Source organism: Ursus arctos, chromosome Y (genome assembly GCF_023065955.2).
Source record: "Ursus arctos isolate Adak ecotype North America chromosome Y, UrsArc2.0, whole genome shotgun sequence".
Taxonomy (NCBI): Eukaryota; Metazoa; Chordata; class Mammalia; order Carnivora; family Ursidae; genus Ursus; species Ursus arctos.
Genome location: NC_079874.1, coordinates 25,438,278 through 25,459,925, shown reverse-complemented (window position 1 = coordinate 25,459,925; position 21,648 = coordinate 25,438,278). Strand labels below are relative to the sequence as shown.

General features: G+C 47.1%; 2 protein-coding genes across 3 annotated transcripts in view; one reads left to right on the top strand and one right to left on the bottom strand.

Annotated features, from left to right (window-relative positions):
* Positions 1-17,388: 17,388 nt before the first annotated feature.
* The window catches only part of LOC130541803 (anosmin-1), a 182,850-nt gene continuing 178,590 nt past the window's right edge, over positions 17,389-21,648 (bottom strand). For both annotated transcript variants that reach the window (XM_057315651.1, XM_057315640.1), the window contains one exon: positions 17,389-21,279. In XM_057315651.1, coding sequence (XP_057171634.1) covers positions 21,198-21,279 — 82 coding nt within the window. In that variant the 3' untranslated portion in view covers positions 17,389-21,197. The remainder of the gene's footprint in view (positions 21,280-21,648) is intronic.
* Positions 18,309-21,648, top strand: part of LOC130544340 (uncharacterized) — a 28,370-nt gene continuing 25,030 nt past the window's right edge. Inside the window, exons 1-3 of the mRNA XM_057315658.1 lie at positions 18,309-18,669; positions 19,433-19,999; positions 21,030-21,552. Coding sequence (XP_057171641.1) covers positions 18,311-18,669; positions 19,433-19,985 — 912 coding nt within the window. The 5' untranslated portion in view covers positions 18,309-18,310 and the 3' untranslated portion in view covers positions 19,986-19,999; positions 21,030-21,552. The remainder of the gene's footprint in view (positions 18,670-19,432; positions 20,000-21,029; positions 21,553-21,648) is intronic.

The following is a 21,648-nucleotide window of genomic DNA, read 5'->3' as shown; positions in this document are numbered from 1 at the left end:
AGAGACTGTCTTTTTCCCATTGTATATTCTTGCCTCCTTTGCTGAAGATTGATTGACTATATACTCATGGGTTTATTTCTGGGCATTCTGTTCTGTTCCACTGATCTATGTATCTGTTTCTGTGCCCATAATGTACTGTTATAATTACTACAGCTTGGCAGTATATCTTGATATCTTGAATCGGGGATTGTGATACCTCCAATTTTGTTCTTTCTCAGGATTGCTTTGGCTATTTGGGGTCTTTTGTGGTTTTGTAAAAATTGTAGGATTGTTTTTTCTAGGTCTGTGAAAAATGCTGTTGGTAGGGATTGCATTGAATGTGTAGATTGCTTTGGGTAGTGTGGACATTTTAACAATATTTATTCTTCCAATCCATGAGCATGGAATGTCTTTCCATGTGTTTGTGTCGTCTTCAGTTTCTTTCATCAGTGTTTTAAAGTTTTTAGAGTATAGGTCTTCACCTCTTTGGTTAGGTTTATTCCTAGCATTTTATTGTTTTGGGTACGATTATGAATGAGACTGGTTTCTTAATTTCTCATTCTGCTGCTTCCGTATTGGTGTATAGAAATGCGACAGATTTCTGTGCATTGATTTTGTATCCTACGACTTTCCTGAACTTGTGTTTCAGTTCTACCAGTTTTTTGTGGTCTTTTGGGTGTTCAGGTTATGTGCAAAGAGTGAAGGTTTGACTTCTTCCTTGCCAATTTGGATGCCCCTGATTTGTGTTGTCTGATTGTTGTAGCTGATGGCCGTTTACGTTGGAACCTATGCTTTACTCCACTCCTCCCGTATTTTAGATAATATGGTGTCATACTTTACATCCTGTTAGTTTGTGAATCCCTTCACTGATGTTTATCAGCATACTTAATTGTACTACTTTTGTGCTTCCTACTTTTCTTACTCCTACTTAATGTTCTTTCCTTTCCACTCAGAGAGTGCCCTTTAACATTTTTCATGAAGTTGGTTTAATGCTCATGAATTCCTTTAACTTTTGTTTGTCTGGGAAACTCTTTATCTCTCCTTCTGTTCTGAATGATAGCCTTGCTGGATAGAGTATTCTTGGCTGCAGGTGTTGGTTTTTTTTTTTTTTTTCTTTCAGCCTTTTGAATATGTCATGCAGCCCTTTCTAGACTGCACATTTTCTGCTACAAAATCTGATAGCTTTATCAGGTTTACTTTCTTTGTGTTTTCTTTTCTATTGATGCTTAAAAAATTCTAACCTTAACACTATTCTTTGCCATTTAATTACTGTGTGTCTTGGAGTGGACGTCGTTGGGTTGATTTTGTCGGGAGCTCTCTGTGCCTCCTTGATCTGGATTTCTGTGTCCTTCCCCAGATTGAGGAAGCTTTCAGCTATTATTTCTTCCAAAACATTTTCTGCCCCCTTTTCTCACTCTGCTTCTTCTGTGACCCCTGTAATGCAAATGTTATCATGCTTGATGTTGCCCCTGAGTTCCCTAAGTCTGTTCTTATCTTTCATAACTGTGCTTATTTCTGCTGCACACTGTGATTACTTTCCATTACTCTGCCCTCCAGGTTGCTGAAGCTTTTTTCTGCTTCCTCTGGTTGCCTATTCATCCCATCGCATGTATTTCTAATTTCAGTTACTGAGTCCTTCATCTCCGATTGGGTTCCTTTGTTTTCTGTCTCTTCGTTGAATTTCTTCCTGAGGTCCCCTCCACTCTTTTCTCACATCCGGTGAGTATTCGTTTGACCATAACTTTAAATTCTCTCTCAGGCATATTACATACCTCTCTTTAGCTCTCTTGCTGTGATTTTGTCCTGTTCTTTCATGTGGGACATATTCCTCTGTCTCCTCATTTTGTCTGCCTCCTGTGTCTGTTTCTGTGTTAGGAAAGTCAGCTACGTCTCCTGCTCTTGGGAAAGGAGTGGCCTTATGAAGAAGTCCCATAGTGCCCTGCAGTGCAGTGTCCCCTGTTCTCCGGAGCCTGACACTTCACGGCTGTCTCCTGTGTGTGTTGCATGTGCCATCCTGTTGTGGCTGAGCCACTGTGGCCTTCGGTCCCGTCGTCTGCAATGGCTGTCTACCGGTTGTAGGCAGTTTGGTCCCTGTGTTGTTGGTGGGCCAGTCTGGGCCCAACTTGAGCCAAACCAGGCATTTGCCAGCGATGCAGGAGCACCGCACGCAAGGCACATTCCCTATTTTAGCTTCTCTGGGGGCAGGTGGGCAAGGCCTGCCCTCAGGCCCATGTCCCTCCAGTCCCCTCCTTGGGCCACGTTCAGATGCTGTGTGTGGTTATCTTCCCCTTTCCCTGGGGCAGGAGTCACTTTGGACTGGTGCTGACCCCTGTAGGGGCTGTTTGCACACTGCCAGGCTTGGTTCCTATATTTCCGTATAAAAAAATTGTAAAGGGGAAAAACAAGTTGGCAAATGGCACAATTGGACATAAACAGTGAAGACTGGCCAGTGAGCAGATCCAGCATTGCTAGAGCTTTCCAGTAAGACAGGAAATCAAAGGAAAGCAACCTGAGCTGGTATTTCTTAGACAACATACTGACATTGTGGAAAGTTATACTAGATAGTGTTGACGTGGAGCTGGGGAAATGACACGTCAGAGAAAATTGTGGTATGACTGCATCAACTTCTGAAATAAATTGCACGTATTCTGGAATCTGTTTTCATTGTCCATTCCAGAAATACCTGCATGTCTACCTACAGATATATGTACAAGGAGAGATAGATCCATATTTAAGTATAAGTTTGTTTTTTAAATTTTTAAATTTAAATTGAATTAGCCAACATTTAGTACATCATTAGTTTTTGGTGTACTGCTCAATGATTCATTAGTTGCTTATAACACTCAGTGCTCATCACAGTAAGGTTAAATAAATGTATAACTTATACATATATTTATGTTAAATATAAAGTCAAATAGTGCCATATACAGACACACGCATTGCGGGGGGGGGGGTGTCTGCACATGAACACAGGTACATGTACAAGGACATATATATAAACAAGAACACAGTGACAAACTGGAGGAAAATCAACCCTCAGACTCCATCCGTAGGAACATGGTCATACGATTTATGGTTTTCCAATGGTGACATTCTAATTACAAAGAACAGCTGGATTTATGTGCATGGATGTGGAAAGATCAATTAAACATTCATGGACGCAAAGGCAGGTTGGAGAATAATGCATGTAGTTTGATTGGATTTTCATACAAAAAGAAGAGGCTTCACTGAGTAGAAGCATCGCGGGAAAGGTGCGGGGTACACGGAAAATGTCAGTCATGAGCAGCTCCCGATAGCTGAGGTAGGGAGTAAGAAATGCGAAGCTTTCATATTGAGTTTGCGTTTGTGTCCTATGCGAGTGGTTTCATCTGAGAACATATTCACGTACTAGGGAAGCAGATCGGCGGCCTCCCCCACGTCCGCATCCGACTCCCTGGAATCTGTGACTGCTACCTTCCGTGGCAAGGGAGAATTAAGATTGCAGATAGGGTTGAGGTTGCCCGTCAGCTGACTTGAGAATAGGACATTATCCTGCATCATCTGGATGGCGCCGTATAGATACTGGACCCGTGAGCAGAACAGAAAGGCAGCCGAGAAGACAGGAGTGAGGTACTGTGGGACACGGCGCACCATGGCCGGCTTGGGTGCAGGAAGGAGGAGCCTCGCACCCAGCACGCAGGCAGCTCCAAGGAGGGGAGACGAGCGGGAGAGAAAACGCATTCCCGAGGATCGGCCTCCCTTCATCAGGTTTTCTGGGCCCATAGAGTCAAGGACACAGGCTGTCTTTGCATAGAGTTTATGGCATGCCAAGTAGCAAAGGTTTTGCTGCAGTTAGAGAGAGAGAGCACAGAGTGGGGGTGGCGAGAGAGAGAAGTCACTCAGAATACGCTCCTCCAGTCCCGTGTGCTGTACAGAAAGTTCTAAGACCACGGAATCGTGAACACCGCAGTTGAAGCAAGTTAACAGGGAGTCCGTACACATTTCAAATGGAATGATCAAGTGTAGCCCTTAAGGTGACACACAGGGTTTGGCTTTCTCCAAAAAAGGGGTCGCTTGGGGAATGACCCCTGAATGAGTCACCCCACTGAATTCTCAGAGGTACCCTGGTGGCCCCCAGAGCGCACTGCGGGGCCATTCGCACGCGCACCGTTGTCTGTCTTCCCAGGCATGGCTCGGGTTGAACCCTGGTGTGTTCGTCCCAGCCCCACCCCCAGTTAGCAGCTCCTCCCTGAACTGGGCCGCCAGCCCACACAGGCCTCCCTGGGTTGACAAGTCTGTTTATGGGTGCAGAGAAACTCTCTTCCTTTATGCCAGAATTGACTGGAAGGCCCCCTCCCAGCTGCAAAGCCCAGCCTTTGTCTCTGTGACTAAAGATCTCTTGCCTTTGGGACCTGGACAGACCCCAAGAAATCTGCCTCCTGCCAAGTCCTCAGTGTTTTGGCGAAGCGGGGGGAAATGGATAACGGCTCCGCAACAAAGAGCAACCTTCACAAATGATTCCTTCGGGCGGTAAAACATTCACGCAGAAGACGCGTCTTTCAAGACTGGCCAGGGACTTCGCCGAGAGCCCGTGCGTCTCCCTCACATACACACTTCAGGTTCTGGGCTGTGCTTCGGTGCAGTGCGAGGCCCGCGGGTCTGCGCTGCTCTCATGTTACCCGGCTTGGCTTCCTGGAGCCGCCGGGCCGTTGCAGGACCCAGACTCCACTCTCCATGACGCCCCCCCCCGCCCCCCCCAGTGCTTTCCTTTGCTTTTCACAGGTGCTGAGTTGTCATCAGCTGGAGAGATGTTTTGGCTTCAGGCCTTTCTTGGGGAAGCTGGCATTCGCCCAGGTGACAGTACAGCACGTGTGAATGCTCAGCCGTGAAGGGACAGAGTTGCTTTTGTGCTCACAGCGGTGGGCGCTCACGCCTGTGCTCGGGGGGCCGCGGCAGGGCCCGTCCGCGCCTTCACTGGTGTGCGAACAGAATCTGGCCTGGGCTTTGGCTTGGTAGCACTTCTGGGAACCTGTGTGAGGGCGCCAGGGGACAGTGTGATACACGAGGCCGGCAGGGCGTCTCAGCTCACCGCCTGTCCCCCCCAGCCCGGAACCGGAGTGGCAGCTCGCCACTGTGGATGCAGGCAGTGCTGTAAGTGAACCGACGATAAAGAAAGCCTGAAATTGCTTCACATCTCTGGTCTTGCAAATACGAGGGCATCGTTCATCAGCCACTCCCTCCAGCGTGACCACCTTGGGGAATAGCGTTCCAGTAAATACTTCCATTATTAAACCTCAAGTCATGGCATGCAGGACATTTGGAAGAGAATGGTCATTATCTTCATGTGGACAAACAATAACATGGGGTCTTCAATCTCCTCATCAGTCAATAAACCTTTTATAAATTAAGGAAGGTAATTGCTTCATGATATTTACATTTATCATTTGACATAGTTCATTCAGTAGCCACTAACTTCTATGCAGATGTAGTAAAAAAAAAAAAAAAAACAACTCGGGAAACATTTGCCCACGTAAAATGTTCCCAAAAATGCATCTCCACCTTCCAGTCTGATGTGACCGGGCCGATACCGAGCGCCCGGCAACATGGCCCGGAGCCAGACGTGCAGACGTGCAAGTCTTGTCGTGCAAACAAGAACATTGCGTGAGATCCAGCCTGAAAAGGAGGCTTCTTTTTAGTTCGCTTCTTAAGCCCTCCCGCCTAGACTTCCAAATTTACCATCTGACTGGCCTTTTGACAGGAAGTAATGACACGTGGGGACCATGCACGTCTTGGCCAACGCAGCATGGTGAATCATTGCAAACAAAACCCATGAGCACGTAAGCACAGTACTTTTCTTCAAGTCTGGACTAAGTCCTTAAAAGTATGCCTCCTGAGGTTTCCCAAGTGTGCTCAGAAACTAAAAAGTAAGAATAATGTCCTGTGTAAAATAGCTAACCATTTAAGACCTCTGTCCTATCGGAATAAGGGAGGGTGGAGAGAAAAAAGGGAAAGATTTTGTAGACGACTTTAAGTGTTCCCATACTGTGATCAGTGCACATGCCAGTCGGCAAACCCTCGTCATGTTTCGAGAACAGCTAGGTTGCAGGCAAATTGCAGAGTTCGGATAACCTGTCAGGCAGTGGTACTCTCTCCCGCTGCATGTTAACATCAGTTCAGAAGCTCTCAGGACATCCCACCACCAAGACCTGATGGAATCAGTCAGGTGTAACTGCAGAAGACAGAAGTATAAACAGACAAAACTTGTGTATCCAGTCATGTTGACATTTAACTCAAGCTCCGTCTCTACATAATAAGTGGACTTACTATCGTATACACCCGGAATCATACACCTGTCACACGTAGATACGTAGTGTTTCTCACACACACACACACACACACACACACACACATAACGTCATGTGCTTACTTACAGGCGACATGGTAGTACCTTCTTTTTGAAATTTGAATTCCAGTACAGTTAACGTGCGGTGTTCTATCAGTCCCAGGTGTGCAATATAGTGACGAACAGTTCTGTGCACGACTCTGTGCCCGTCACGACAAGTGTGCTCTTCATCTCTCCCCTGTTTCCCCCACCACCTCCCCCCTAGGAGCCACCAGTTTGTTCTCTAGAGTTTGTTTTTTAGTTTGTCTATTTCTTTGTTCATTTGTTATGTTTTCAAACTCCACCTATGAGTGAAATCGTATGATATTCGTCTTTCTGTGACTTAGTTTACTTAGCATTATCTCCTGTAGATCCGACCGTGTCATTGCAAATGGCATGATTTCGTTTGTTGTGGTGGGGAGTGATATTCCATCGTATATGGATACCCCATCTTCTTTATCCGTGTATCTTATCCGTGGACCCTTGGCTTGTGTCCATAACTTGGCTATGGTAAATAATGCTGCATTAAACATAGAGGTGAATATACCTTTTCAAATTAGTGTTTCTGTATTCTTTGTGTGGATACCCATTACCCATTAGTGGAATTACTGGATCAGATGGTAATTCTATTTTTAATTGTTTTTGAGGAACCTCCATACTGTTTTCCAGAATGGCTGCACCTTTTGCATTCCCACCCACAGCTTTTTCTCCACATCCTCACCAACACCTGTTGTTTCCCGTGTTGTTGATTTTAGCCATTCTGACAGGTGTGAGGTGATGTCTCGTCATGGTTTTGGTGTGCACGTCCCTGATGATGAGTGATGTTGCACGTGTTTTCATGTGTCTGTTGGCCACCTGGATGTCTTCTTTGAGGAAATGTCTGTTCTTGTCTTCTTTTCCTTATTAATTGGGTTATTTGGGGGGTTTTGATGTTCAGTTATATGTTATTTATATATTTTGGATACTAACCCTTTATCAGATATGTCTTTTGCAAGTGTCTTCTCCCATTCTGTAGGTTGCCTTTTAGTTTTGTGGATGGTTTTCTTCGCTGTGCAGAAGCTTTTTATTTTGATGTGGTCCCAATAGTTAATTTAGCTTTTGTTTCCCTTGCCTCAGGAGACATATCTAGAAAAATGTTGCTGTAGCCAGTGTCAGAGAGATTATTGCCTGTGCTCTGTTCTAGGATTTTTATGGTTTCAGATCTTGCATTTAGACCCTTAATCCATTTTGAGTTTATTTTGTGTATGGCGTAAGATAGTGGTCCACTTTTATTCTTCTGCATGGAGCTGTCCAGTTTTCCCAGCACCATTTGTTGAAGAGACTTTTGCCCGTTGCACATTCTTGCCTCCTTTGTTGGAGGTGATGACTGTATAAGTTGTTTATTTCTGGGCTCTCTGTTCTCTTCTCCTCATCTGTATGTCTGTTTCTGTGCCAATATCACATTGTTTGGGCCACTACAGCTTTGTAGTGTATCTTGAAATCTGGGATTGAGATAGCTCCAGTTTTGTTCTTCTTTTTCAAGATTGCTTTGGCTATTTGGGATCTTTTGTAGTTTCGTAAAAATCATAGGATTGTTCTAACTCTGAAAAATGCTGTTGATATTCTGATAGGGATTGCATTAAATCTGCAGATTGCTTTGGGTAGTATGGATATTTTAACAGTATTTTCTTCCAATCCATGGAATATCTTTCCATTTGTTTGTACTGTCCGCAATTTCTTTTATCAAAGTTTTATAGTTTTCAGAGTACAGACTGTTTACTTCCTTGCTTAATTTATTCCTAAGTGTTTTATATTTTTGGTGCAATTGTAAATGGGACTGTTTTCTTAATTTCTCTTTCTGCTATTTCGTTATTAATGTACAGAAATGAAACATATTTCTGTGTATTGATTTTGTATCCTGAGACCTTAGTGAATTCTTTTAATAGTTCTAATAGCTTTTTGGAAGATTCTTTAGAGTTTTCTCTATATAGTATCATGTCACCTACAAATGGTGAAAGTTTTACTTCTTCCTAGGGTGCCTGGGTGCTTCAGTTGGTTAAGCATCCCACTCTTGATTTTGGCTCAGGTCGTGATCTCAGGGTCATGAGATCAAGCCCTGCATCAGGCTCTGTGCTCAATGGGGAGTCTGCTTGAGATTCTCTCTCCCTCTGCTCCTCCCCCCAGGTTCTCTCTCTCTCTGTCTTTCTCTCTCTCTCTCTCTCTCTCTCAATGAATCTTAAAAAAAAAAAAAAAGTTTTACTTCTTCCTTACCAGTCTAGATACCTTTTATTTCATTTTCTTGTCTGATTGCTGTGGCTAGGACTTCCAGTACTCTGTTGAATAAGAGTAGTGAGAATGGACATACACATATTGATCCTGGTCTTAGGGGGAAAGCTCTCTGTTTTTCACCATTGAGTATAATGTTAGCTGTGAGTTCTTTATAAATGGCCTCTATTATGTTGAGGTACCTTCCCTCTAAACCTGCTTTGTTGAGGGTTTTTATGGTGAACGGATGTCGTACTTTGTCAAATGCTTTTTACGCATCTATTGAAATGATCATATGGTTTTTATACTTTCTTTTGTTGAGGTGATGTATCTATCACACTGATTAATTTGTGAATATTGAACCACCCTTGCATCCCAGGAATAAATTCCACTTGGCCATGGTGAATAAATTTTTTCAGTGTATTGTCGGATTTTGTTGCTAATATTTTGTTGAGGAATTTTGCATCCTATGTTTCTGAGAGATACTGGCCTGTGGTTCCTTTTTTTTTTTTTTTTTAAGTGTCTTTATCTGGTTTTGGTATCAGGGTAATGCTGACCTCATATAATGAATTTGGAAGCTCTCCTCTGTCTTTTGGAATAGTTTGCAAAGAATAGTTATTAACTCTTCTTTTTTATTATGTTTTCCCCATCACCCATTTACCCATCCCCCCACCTACCTCCCCCCCAGCAACCCTCAGTTTGTTCTCTATATTTAAGAGTCTCTAGTTATTACCTCTTCTTGAAATGTTTGGTAGAATTCCCCTGTGAAACCACCTGGTCGTGGATTTTTGTTTACTGGGAGGTTTTTTGTTTGTTTAATTCCAGTAGAGTTAACACACAGGGTTGTATTAGATTCATATTGAGAGTTTTTTGATTTCTGATTCAGTTGCATTTCTGGTAATCAGCCTGTTCAAATTTTTTGTTTCTTTCTGAGTCGGTTTGGGAGGTAGATGTTTCTAGCAATTTATCCATTTCTTAGTAGGTTGTCCAATTTGTTGGCATATAATATTTTGTGATATTCTCTTGTAATCCTTTGTATTTCTATGGTGTTGGTGGTTATTTCTGATTTCTGATTTTGTCTCTCTCTCTGTTTTTTTTTTTTTTTAAAGATTTTATTTATTTATTCGACAGAGATAGAGACAGCCAGCGAGAGAGGGAACACAAGCAGGGGGAGTGGGAGAGGAAGAAGCAGGCTCACAGCAGAGGAGCCTGATGTGGGGCTCGATCCCATAATGCCGGGATCACGCCCTGAGCCGAAGGCAGACGCTTAACCGCTGTGCCACCCAGGCGCCCCTCTCTGTTCTTTTTTTAAATGTATCTGGCTAAAGCTTTATCAGTTTTGTTGATCTGTTCAGAGAACCAGTTCCTGGCTTCATTGATCTGTTCTGTTGGTTTTTTAGTTTCTATTTTGTTGATTTCTGCTGTAATCTTTATTATTTTCTTCCTTCTACTGGTTTCGGGTTTTCTTTGTTCTTTGTCTAGATCCTTCAGTTGTAAGGGTAGGTTGTTTCTTTATGATTTTTCTTGCTTCGTGAAGTACACTTACTTTGCTACAAGCTTCCCTCTTGGATCAGCTTTTTTTAGACTGTTTTGTTTGTCTCCATGTATTTTTTTTAATTTCCTCTTTGACTTCTTGATTGATCCATTCATCATTTGGTAACATGTTATTTACCCTCCGTGTGTTTGTGGTCTTTCCACATTTTTTTCTTGTGGATGATTTCTAGTTTCATAGCATTGTGGTCAGAAACAGTGCGTGACATGACTTCACCTATTTTTAATTTGTTGAGACTTGTTTTGTGGCCTAATAATGTAATCTATTCTGGAGAATGTCCCATGTGCACTTGAAAAGAATGTGTATTCCCCTGTTTTAGGATGGGATATTCTGAATATACCTCTTAGATCCATGCATCCAGTGTGTCACTCAATGCCACTGCTTCCTTGTTGGTTTTCTGTTTAGATGATCTGTGCATTGAACTGAGTGGGTGTTAAACTCCCCTACTACTGTCGTATTACTATCGATTACTTCCTTTATGTTTGTTAATGGCTGCTTTATGTGTTTGGGTGCTCCATGTTGGGTGCATAAATGTTTGCAATTATTTTATCTTCTTGTTGGTTAGGCCCCTTTATGATTATATAGTGTCCTTCTTTGTCTCTTGTTACAGTCTTTGTTTTAAAGTCTATTTTGTCCAATATAAGAATTGCTACCCAGGTTTTGTTATCATTTCTATTTGCATAATAAATACTTTCCCATCCCTTCATGTTCAGTTTTCATGTGTCCTTAGGTCTGAAATGCGTCTCCTATAGGCAGCACATAGATGGGGTTCGTTTGTTTTTGTTTCTGTTTAATCCATTCCCCCATCTGATATCGTTTGTTTGATATCCATTTACAGTCAAAGTATTTATTGATAAGTGTGTATTTATTGCCATTTTGTTACTTGCATTATGGTTTTTGTAGTTCTGCTGTGGTCCTTTCTTGCTGTCTTCTGTCACAGTTAGTTGGCTTTCTTTAGCGACATACTTGGATTCCTTTCTTTTTATTGTTTGCGTGTCTGTTACTGGTTTTTGATTTGTGCTTGCCCTTCGGTGTATGGACAACATCTTACATCCTGTGCATGTACCGGTCTACGTTATGTAGGTAGTTGCTGATGTTTGTACCCATACTTTAGTCCTACCCCCCCATGTTTTAAGTATGTGCTGTCACACTTTAAATTTTTATTTTTATTATTTATTCTTTATTTTTTTTTTTAGAGAAAGCGTATGGACGGGGGAAGGTGGGGCCGAAGGAGAGGGAGAGAGAGAATCCTAAGCAGGCTCCACATCATAGATCCCAATGCGGGGCTCAATCTCACGACCCAGAGATCCTGACCTGAGCCAAAATCAAGAATCGGACGCTCCGACTGAGCCACCCAGGTGCCCCTATGGCGTCACACTTTACATCTTTTGTTTTATGAGTCCCTTGACCGATTTTTATAGATGCACTTAATTTTACTGCTTTCGTGCTCCTCCTTTTCTTACTCCTGCTGATGGCCGTTTCCATTCAAAGATACCCCTTTAAGATTTCTCGTAGGGCTGGTTTAGTGGTGGGAATGGTGCCCGCCAGCTCCTTTGTTCTTGGAGAAGTCTCCCAACAATCTCTGTCCTTCTCCCTATGCTCTGAGAGTAAACAGATCTCTCTGCCGAATATCGCAGGTGTTTTTCAAGCTGCTGCTTCTCTGTTGGACCTGAGCAGTGTTGTTTGTAGTGTTGCCTTTTCATGGGCAGAGACTGAGTTTGCTGGCGCCCCCAGGCTCTCCCAGAGCCGAGCCTGCTGATTTTTAAGGTTCCAGGTGTTAAGCCCCACTGATCGTAAGAACGTGAGAAGACAAGCTCCTCTGGTTTTCAAAGCCAAATGTTACAGGGATTCGTTTTCCATACGTGGGTCCCTAAAGCGGGGGTGCCTGCTATGGCTTCCGCTCCTCCCCCTTCTCCGTGCCTCAGTGTCCCTCCCCTCCGTAGACAGTCCTGTGAGTCAGTCTGGTTCCCAAATGCATTTCCACCCTCCCTGCCCTTTTTGATGTGGCCTCTTCTCTACCTGTACTTGTGGAGAATCTTTGGGTCATTTTTGGGTGATTTACACTGATGTGGTTGAGTCTGTGGGACAGGACGAGCCTAGGGTCGTCCTACCGGCCATGTTCTACATCGTACCTCTTGTAAGGTGAGCTATGGAGGATGGGCTGGCCGGGAGAAGAGTTTCGTGGTTAACCTCAAGGATCCTGGCCTGATACTCAGTTACAGACTTTGCACAAGCCACCTGATCGTGGGCTGACTTGTGTCTCCCTCCCTCAGCTTTAAGAGGCTGCCATCCCCCTTCGGACGGTTGCAGAAGTGAATGAACTCATGCAAAAAGCACACTTAGCCAAGTGCCTCACTGTGCGTCGGCCCTCAGTAAACGTTAGCTCTAGGGGTTAATTCTGTTAGCTGTTGCCCCGGTAAACTGCAGAGAGGGCCTTGTCTTCGATCCAGCGCAATGCCCGGAGGGTCCACTCAACAAAGGCGTGAGGGATGGTTTCCATTATTCGTCATGATCCCCATTGCATTTGATGGGCTGTTGTTTGCGATGAGGAAGGGGATATCTGGGACAAAAAGGTCAGTCCACATCAGTTCTGGGTTGCACACGATCTGGTGCTGGAAGTCCAGCTGGAAGTCCTAATTGGCTGTTCTGACTTCATCTAAATCAGCACAAGCTCCCTCTCTGAAAGCCGTGCCAGCAGTCCGGAAAAGACTGCAATTTCCACTAACAACGCGCTGGAATAGCCAAACTCTGTTTGACTGCCCGTATGTTTTCTCAGCGTGCCCCACACTGCATTCCCAGTTGCACCCCAGAGAGGACTGCGTGGGCAGTGCGTGCGTGTACGTGTGTCCGTGTGTGTATCTTCCCGTGTGCATTAGCGTGCACGCCCCACGTCCGCGCCTGTGGCTTCGGGAAGCACAGAGATCGCGCAGGAAACTTCCTGTGCTGCTGTCAGAATGGTCTGCTTCAGGACGACGTTTCACGTCTTCAGCTCTGTGAGCAGGAGCGCCGATGCCCTTGACCATTCACGCGTGTCCCCGCATCGTCTGGAGGAGGGGTTCTCCACCAGGCACGTGCTAGCCTCTGCCGGGGACACTCGAAATCAGGCCCGTTGTCCACACGGCACCCAGATCTGCAGGTTCCCGAATCCCTGGTCGTCTTCAGCGCTCCCGGGGGTTCAGTCGGCAGCCAGTCTTGAGAGCCGCCGACCCAGGGGCATGCTGACCACGGAGGCCATCACTCAGAACTCACTCTTGAGGGGTCGCGTTAGCCTGAAACTGGAATCTCTTTCCTACGTGGGGCAGCGTGGACTGTTCTAAAGAACAGTGAGGTTCACTTTCCTTTTCTCCCCCCCTCAAATCCACTTCTAGATCATAGATATGGTCTATGCACCCGGATGACTCTTAGTCTGAGAAATGACTTTTCACATCTATAGATTTTAATTGTACTTACATTTAGTTTCATCGAACAAGACGGATCTTTTGGGACAGACTTCTCAGACAGGTAGCCCCTTCACAGTACAGTTCATGGACTGAAATTCAAGACAGTGCTGAAGGCATATTGAGTCGATCATTTCTATAGCATTATACCTAAAATCAACATACGACAAAGGGCATTTGGTCTTAGGGAAATGAGCAAAAATATACAGTACCTTCCTTAAAATTACTTTAAGTAATTGTGTCTGTGAGCGGTTCTGCCTCACACACAGTGGCCCGTACACACGTCATAGACTCACACGGAATTCCACACACACGTCTGTGCAGGGACAGCCCGTGAGACGGGAATAAGCCCTGTGGCCGGAACCGACGCCGATTTCCTGGCTGTGCTATCAGACTGGGGTTTAGGACGATATCACCATGGGGGAAAACTGGAGGAAGGTCCAGGGTGAGAATCTCTATTACTTCTTACAGTTGCACGTGAATCTACAATGTACTCAAAACAAGTTGAACGCACACACACACACTCAAAAGATGACGTCTGCCAAAAAAGATGGACCCGCGTGAGGGTGTGGATTTTCAGTGAAGTCTGACACAAGCCGTTGGGACCCGCTGAGAGCTGGGCCGTAGACCTTGCGCTTGCTGGGCCCCAGCTCTGCGGCCCGCGCCCCGCACCCGCCGTCCCCGCCGCGGTGTGCCCGTTCCGAAGCGTGCGGCGGCATCCGAGTCAGACCTTGGACCGGTGATTACGTGCAGGACGGCAGCCGCGCTCTCCAGCGACGGTGCCCCGGGCTGCACGCTCTGTCGTGCGTCCTCATGGCCCCCGCCTCAGCTTCTGCTCTCCGCGTGGCGGGGTTCCAACAGGGGCTTCTCGTTACCTTGCTCACCCGCCATTCGCTCTGAATTCTGAGTGTTTTCAGTGTTGGTCTGTCTTGTGAACCCCCGACTGCATTGTGTGTAGATCAGAGCTCTTCGTTGCGAAGACCTTGCGTGCACCGTGCGCGTGCCGTGCTCTGCAGGCAGCCGTCACTCCCGCAGAGCCCACGCCGGAAGGTGTCGCCGCAAATACAGCCGTGCCCTTCCTCTCACTCGCACTACATTGTCACAGACATTGCAACCCCCAGTTACCTGACATTTTAGACACACGCGTGCGTGCGCACACACACACACACACACACACACACGCCTTGGAATTTTCAAAGCACTGCTGCATCACCAAACCCAGCTTCCAAGTAACCATGAAGGGGTGAAATCCTCGCTTTGAGGGGGAAGCCGAGGCAGGGACGGGGCAGGCGTGCTCCACGTGCCACCACACAAGACAGGACCCAGTTCTTCCGGTTGTACAGGTTCCTCCATCACCCACAGCTGCCTGTCCTCACGCGCCGTGTTCCGTTAGCGGCAGGAGTGTGTTAAAGTCCACGTCATAACCAGGACACAGCTGAGTGAAAACGTCTCCCCAAAGGACACAATACGACAAACATTCGTGGGGTTTGGAGCCTCTGCCGTGGCTTCCAACCCACCCTGACCACGTGTAGACCCCACCATGTTGCTCAGGGAGGAGAAGTGTGGCAGGAGCGGAGTCTGATGTGCTTTGAAGGGGTGGATGGGAGGAGGGAAGAAGAGCAGGGAAGAGTACGTGGCAGTGCGGTGGCCACGCAGCTGATGGGAACAAGAAGCCGCAGATCAGCGAGTGGACAAGGGCTCCGGGAAGCGAGAGCACCAAGGGCAGCGGTCGTCTGGGGTGAGGTTGCTTCCGTGGTGACAGCGGCCCCACCATGTCGAGGGCTGGTGTCGTCCGATATTCTAGGCTGTGCTAGGGAGGCCCGAGAGTAAAACCCCGACACTTCTGTCCGCGGTCCAGACCACTGGAGCTCTCTGGCCCACGTTTGCTTCCTTTGCGTCGGGAAGTCGGAGGGACCGTGTCCCTGCACGTAGGGACGTGGATGTCCCCCCACTGCTGCGGCCGGGAAGTCACGCTTCAGTACGATCCGTACCAGTGTTTGTCCCAGGAAGTGAGCTGGAATTACTCATGTTTGTTTTCTGTTGAAGACAGACTCACGTAGTAACACAACGTGAGCCGTTTTGCAGTGTGCAGCTCAGTGGCACTTGGCACACGGGCCACGTGTGCTTGCAGACCTGGCCCTTAACGCCAGAGGGAGACGCACCCGCGGAGCAGACTCACGCATCCCCGGCCCCAGCTCACGGCAGCCACTGCGTTTGCTGCGTCTGCGGACTTGCCGGGTCCAGAAGTCTGATAAAAATGCAGCCCCGCCGTACGTGGCCTTTGGGTTCTGGACTCACCCGTGTTCTTGCTAATTGTGTTTAAAGGACCCGGCTCCGTTGTAATGGGAAGATGACCGCATGCTGATTTGAACAGGTTTATATTCCTGTCCTTGGCTCACCTGCTCATACAGGTCTTGCCAGTTCAACTTCAGAACGTACCCTCCGTCTGTTGGCCTCTCTGCACGTCTGCTGTGACCCCTGCATTTTAATCTGCAGTCCTGTCTTCACCTGCACAGAGGCCTGGTCTTGCGCTGCTGCGTTTGTCTTTCCAGTCTCTCCTGCACGCGGCAGCCACGGTCATGTTCAGGAATGTGCACGAGCCCCTGACCGTGCTATCCTGGCCTGTCTGACTGCAGTTCAGCCTCTGTGCCCCCCGCCTCCCAGTGTTCCCACTTACCACTTACTATCCGTTGCTTGTTACGTGGTATGGGTCACATCTCCGCCTAGTAGAACGAGAACCCCTGCAAACAGGGAGCTTTCCTTCTGTGGGCAATGTCACCCCCTCCAGAACGGGGCCAGGCACACAGCAGAGCCTGAGGACATGTTGCATGAATAAACGTATAGATGAAGATCGACTTTATGGAATAGAAAAAAGATCCAGGTTCCCCACGGTCACACTGTGTTACTCCTCACGCTTCCTGGGGCGGCGTTCTGCTCATTCATCAGCACATTCGCTCCGGGCCCACTGATGTCCCCGCGGGAACGCAGGAAGCTCTCCAAACTCTCTGACCCGGGGGTGGGGGGGGGGCACCCGGGTGGCCCAGTTGGTGGAGTGTCCAACTCCTGATTTCAGCTCCGGTCATATCTCAGGGTCGTGGGATCAAGCCCTGTATCGGCTCCGCGCTCCGCAGGGAGCCTGCTTGAGATTCTCTCCGTCTACCTCTCCACCCCCCAAATACATAAATCTTAAAAAAAAAAACCTCTTCTTGGATACTGGAAGCCCGCCACATAGTGCGTAGTGTTGGGAGAGACAGGTGCAGCTCAGAAGCACTGCCTACCTCTAGCATTTTATGGCTACATCGGGCGGGGGGGGGGGGGGGCACACTTTAAAAGTGCAGATTAATGATAAAAAGTGCCACCAAGGGGTGCCTGGGTGGGCGGCTCAGTCAGCAGAGTGTCCAGGTCTAGGTTTTAGCTCGGGTCAGGCATGATCTCAGGGTCGTGACATCGAGCCCACGTCAGGCTCCCCACTCAGCAGGGCGTGTGCTTGAGATTCTCTCCGTCTACCCGTCCCCCAGTCATGTTGAGCACGCTCGTTTGCTCGCTGTGTCAAATCATCTTTAAAAAAAAAACACCAAAGCCGTCAGCAGCACCGGTCCTAAGTAAATACGGTGGGAGAACTCTCACGTGTTTATTGTCAAACCGCAAAGCACTTTCATTAGGATGAAGTACTGTCTCCTGACACTCACCACACCTCACATTCCATTCATACTGACTGCTTCAGTCTCTCTGGAACACAGAGAAAAATGGAAAAATAAAAGTGCGTTTTGTTGGGTTTTTTTTTCGGTAAATAGAGGAGTCCAGTCCACTGGTCAGGTTTAAGGATACTTTATTACTGAATCAGTATGTACAAACTCTAACATGAAAATAATGAGTCACAGAACATCAGACTATTTACAATACTTTGTTTTTACAAAATTTTTTTACAAGATTACTCCTAAGTAACATGACAGACACAAAAATCACTTTTTTTATTACATACATAAATAAATATTGACTTGAAATGACCAGTAGAAGAGACGTGCTCTCTGTAGGCCACTGGGATGAGAACGTGGCTGTTGTTATCTGCACGCTACAGTATAATTAAGGAGAGAAAGAATAATTACTTTACCTACAGACCTCTGTTAATCACTCTGTAAATTGTGTAAGTGGCTAAAATAGTAGAGGTAAGAAACAGAGTCTGGCCATGCACAACCATAGATAAGAGTCACCGTCTTTATGCATTTATTATTTTAAATGAATTATAAGTACATGCAACAGATATTCAGTCTTTGTGTGCTGGTTACAATGTGAAGGTTTAACAAGATTGACAGCTATTTGCAATCCTAGGGATGAGTGATGAGTAAATCCATGGCCCGAGGCGTAAGAAAGGGCCTTAAATAAATAAGTCCTTATCACACACCACGCTGACGGACAATACCAAGGACAAAATATCTGCACTCGGATGATGGAGACACACCTCAGAATTCAGTCTCCCCGTCAGGTTTCTCAGTGAACAGAAAAGACACAATTCAGGGCTTTGCAGTCAAAGTTCCCAGCTGTCGCTCGGCTGCTGGGACTGACACCTGCCGTTTCCTGGGTCCCTCAGACAAGGCAAATTCTCTCGTGTTTAGTAAAGGTCACTCCCTCTCTGGTGCACGGATTCTCAACCGGGGTTGGGGGGGCTTTATCCCCCAAGTGCGAGCTGGCAATGTGTGGAGAACTGTGGGTTGTCACACTTGGGGGAGTGCTCCTGACATGCGGTGGGTGAGGCCAGGGCCGCTGCTGGGCCCCCTATGGTGCACGCAGCACCCAGAAAAAGATGGTGACCCAGCCCTCCCGCCAGCCGCACTGACGGGGACAAAACCCGCTCTGCAGGGTTACTTACAGGTTTGTCTAGGCTCTTGGCACACAGATATACCTATACACTTGAACTTTGACAGCAGGTGGTTTCCTGAAAAGATGATTAGCAATTTCATTGTCTCTAATATGTCCTATGAGCACAATGCAGGACTTGGAAGGGCGCACGCAGAGCTCCAGTGGGAAGAGCGCGGAGCGGGTCACCAGCAGCGAGCGCGCGGGCTGCAGACAGATGGGTGGACAGACGGAACACTGAGGTAACCCCGCGATGTCCGCACTTGGTATTGTTGATGGGCTCGGCTGCTAAGACTAAATATTATCACTGATGGTGTTTTCTCCTATGAGACAGATGCATTTAATTTTAATAAGACATATTAGAGACTTAGCCACTAAAACAATGTTTAAAGAAGAAACCCACAGATTGTATGCCTTTATCAGGACACTCAAATTTTTAAAATGTAAAAAAAATTGTAATTATATGTCAGCCAATTTGCATATTATTGAAGGTCATTGAAATTCATAAAAGAAACTCCTGTTTCCTTAATCATCTAAGGAATAGCCTTTTTCTTCCAATAATGTGAATAAAATTTAAGTTTTGTTATTGCAAAATTAGATGCTCACAGGAGCTGCTTTCGATTCTGTAAGGAAGCTGTGAGCTTTAGGACCTTCACCCAAACTAGAAATATATTTGCTCATTGTCTGTTACCCAGACAAAAGACACATAATTACACTTTTATAATCAAACTTACATAATAATTTAATAATATTTCATACCTATGTATACACTCCTGCATTTTGAACTATACAACAGTACAGAAATTTGCTGGCACAGATACTGGATTTGTTCGTGACAAATTCAGGGTAAAGATAAACCTGTAGCCGATATTAGACGTCTTCACTTGTGAAAATTTGGGAATTTGAAACTCAGATGCGGCTCGTGGCACTGGCGTCAGTCCCAGTTGCAGGTCGAGCTTGGGGCGGTTTGAAACGAGGGGTGCTTCCTGTTCTCTCCGTGAGAAGCCAGGGGATTCAGAGCACATGGGGCCGAGTCTGTCCCGACCGCGTCAGGAGCCGCGGACAAGCATCTGGAAGCCCGTGCGCCTTCAGGCTCGCCTTTCCCACGGGGGTCACTTGCACAAAGCTGCGAAACATCGCCTGCATCGTCACGGTAAGTCCTCGCTACACAGGAGACAGTTCTCACTGTTTCCACGTACAGACCGCGTTTCCTAAAGAGACGCATCCATGTGATAATAAAGATGCTCTGTCTCCCGCTTGTAGCTCGTTTGTCTTCCGACGCTCACGCGGTGAAGGAGCTCCGAGCCGTCTGTGCATCCACAGTCCTCCAGAAACCCACAGCACGGCAGGTACCCAGGGCCACCACCACAACCCCAGACGACGGTCCCGCACATTTCCCAGGTTGACTGAGCTGCACCCTGAGAGGAGCAAGCCCTTCCTGTATGATGATGAAATGTTGACGAACTGCCCTTTCCTCACAGAAGAAACAGCGACGGGGAAAATACGTGACCCTTCCCTTTACAAGAACCGATCTTTCGGCGCCCCCGGTGAGCTGTGAAGAGAATGTGCGCGGTGAGTCGCACTCCAGGTGTGTGTGTGTGTGTGTGTGCACGCACATAGGTACACAGACATAGATGCATATCCCAAACCACACCTGTGGCTATTCCCTCACGAAAAACCTGGATGAAAGTGAACGTCTCTGGGTTTAAGGCTGCCCCAGCGCTCGGCAGCCCCAGCACGGGTGGTGGGCTCTGAGCCGCGTCCACGCTAGCAAGGGGTCGCGTTTGCAGCCAAGCAGCCCCACAGAAAGAATAAAGGCAAGTAAAGAGCTGTCCTCTATCAAAGCCTCTTGTCCTACATTCCCGAGAATGTTCTAGCATTCAGATAGCTTACTTTAAGAAAAGGCAAATCTCAGTAAAGATTGGAAAATATTCAACAGTTGGGATTCTCAATTTAAGCAAGAGGTTTTGTAAATTTTGAAATACACGAAGGGGTAAAACAAAGCATACCTGCAGCTCTTTTCTGCATGGAGGGAAAAAGGGAAACATAAATAAGAAAACTTATCAGGAAGGTCTCTCATTTTATAGGACGAAGCATTCAAACTTACTTATCCCCAGAAAAGCATTTCAATTAATTTCTGCAGGGCAGACTGGCTAGCAGCGGGTTTGCTGAACGCTCCCTGCTTGGGGAGCCTTTCCTAAAGCACAGCTCGCACAGGGGATGCTCGTTCGCTTTGTGCGAACGGGGCTCGGGGGCTGCAGGTGCAGACGTCTGTGGTTGAGACGCCGTTGCCGTTTCTGAGGTGAAGAAAATATCCCATGGGATACAAATCTTAGGAAAGATTTGGATACATAGGGCCTACAAGCCGCATCACCTTATTTGATTTTGCAAATCAGAGCAGTCATTTAATTTAAAAACGTTTTATTGATGAACGTTATGCGTTGTGTGTGTCTGCATGTGTACTCATTACACGGCTTGGCTGTGAGACGTCGCCACTCCGAAGTCAGGGAGCGCTCATGCGTGCGCTCCCTCAGTAGCGCTTCGCCCGTGGATATTCCGATTTGCAGGTCAATGGGCCTCGTCTTCATTTCCTCCTTTCTAGGAAGGGGGGTCCACCCCACCGGCTGTGTGTCCCTCGTCTCCAGCTGTGTCGAGATGGGCCGAGGGACCCAGGGCACAAGGTTACACAGGAGAGGGCGGTCACGCGGGGCACCTGCTGCCTCTGTAACAGCGTGTCTACACCGCGAAGCTCAACTTGCTTGCTCCTTCTTCAATTCTCAGTGTTCGAGCCGTTTAGTATCTTTCTGGAGAAGGCTTGTAATGATGAGGATGCCGAGGTTTCAAATGGGGTCCTGGGGGGGACAGGACACGCGCATCAGTCATGTTGCTCTAGGGAAGCCGGGGACTGGCGGTGAGAGCATCAGACCCACCGCGTGCTCCCGTCCGCGTCGGGCTCCCCTCCCTCGGTCCACACAGTCACAGGAGGACCGGGACGAGCTCCTTCCTGCTTCCAGCTCCAAGCCAAGTGCTTCCTCTCTCCTCGGAACAGAAACACGTCACCAGAACGTGTCTGAAACCCAGTTTCAAAGGAGCATCAGGAAAGCCTTGACCCAACCCTGACCAAGGTAGGGGCGCCACGCTCTCCCATGCTGAGCACTGTTTAAATTCCACGCATGAAAAGTGATGGGGGCAAATGTGCTTCTATAATCATTAAACCCAGG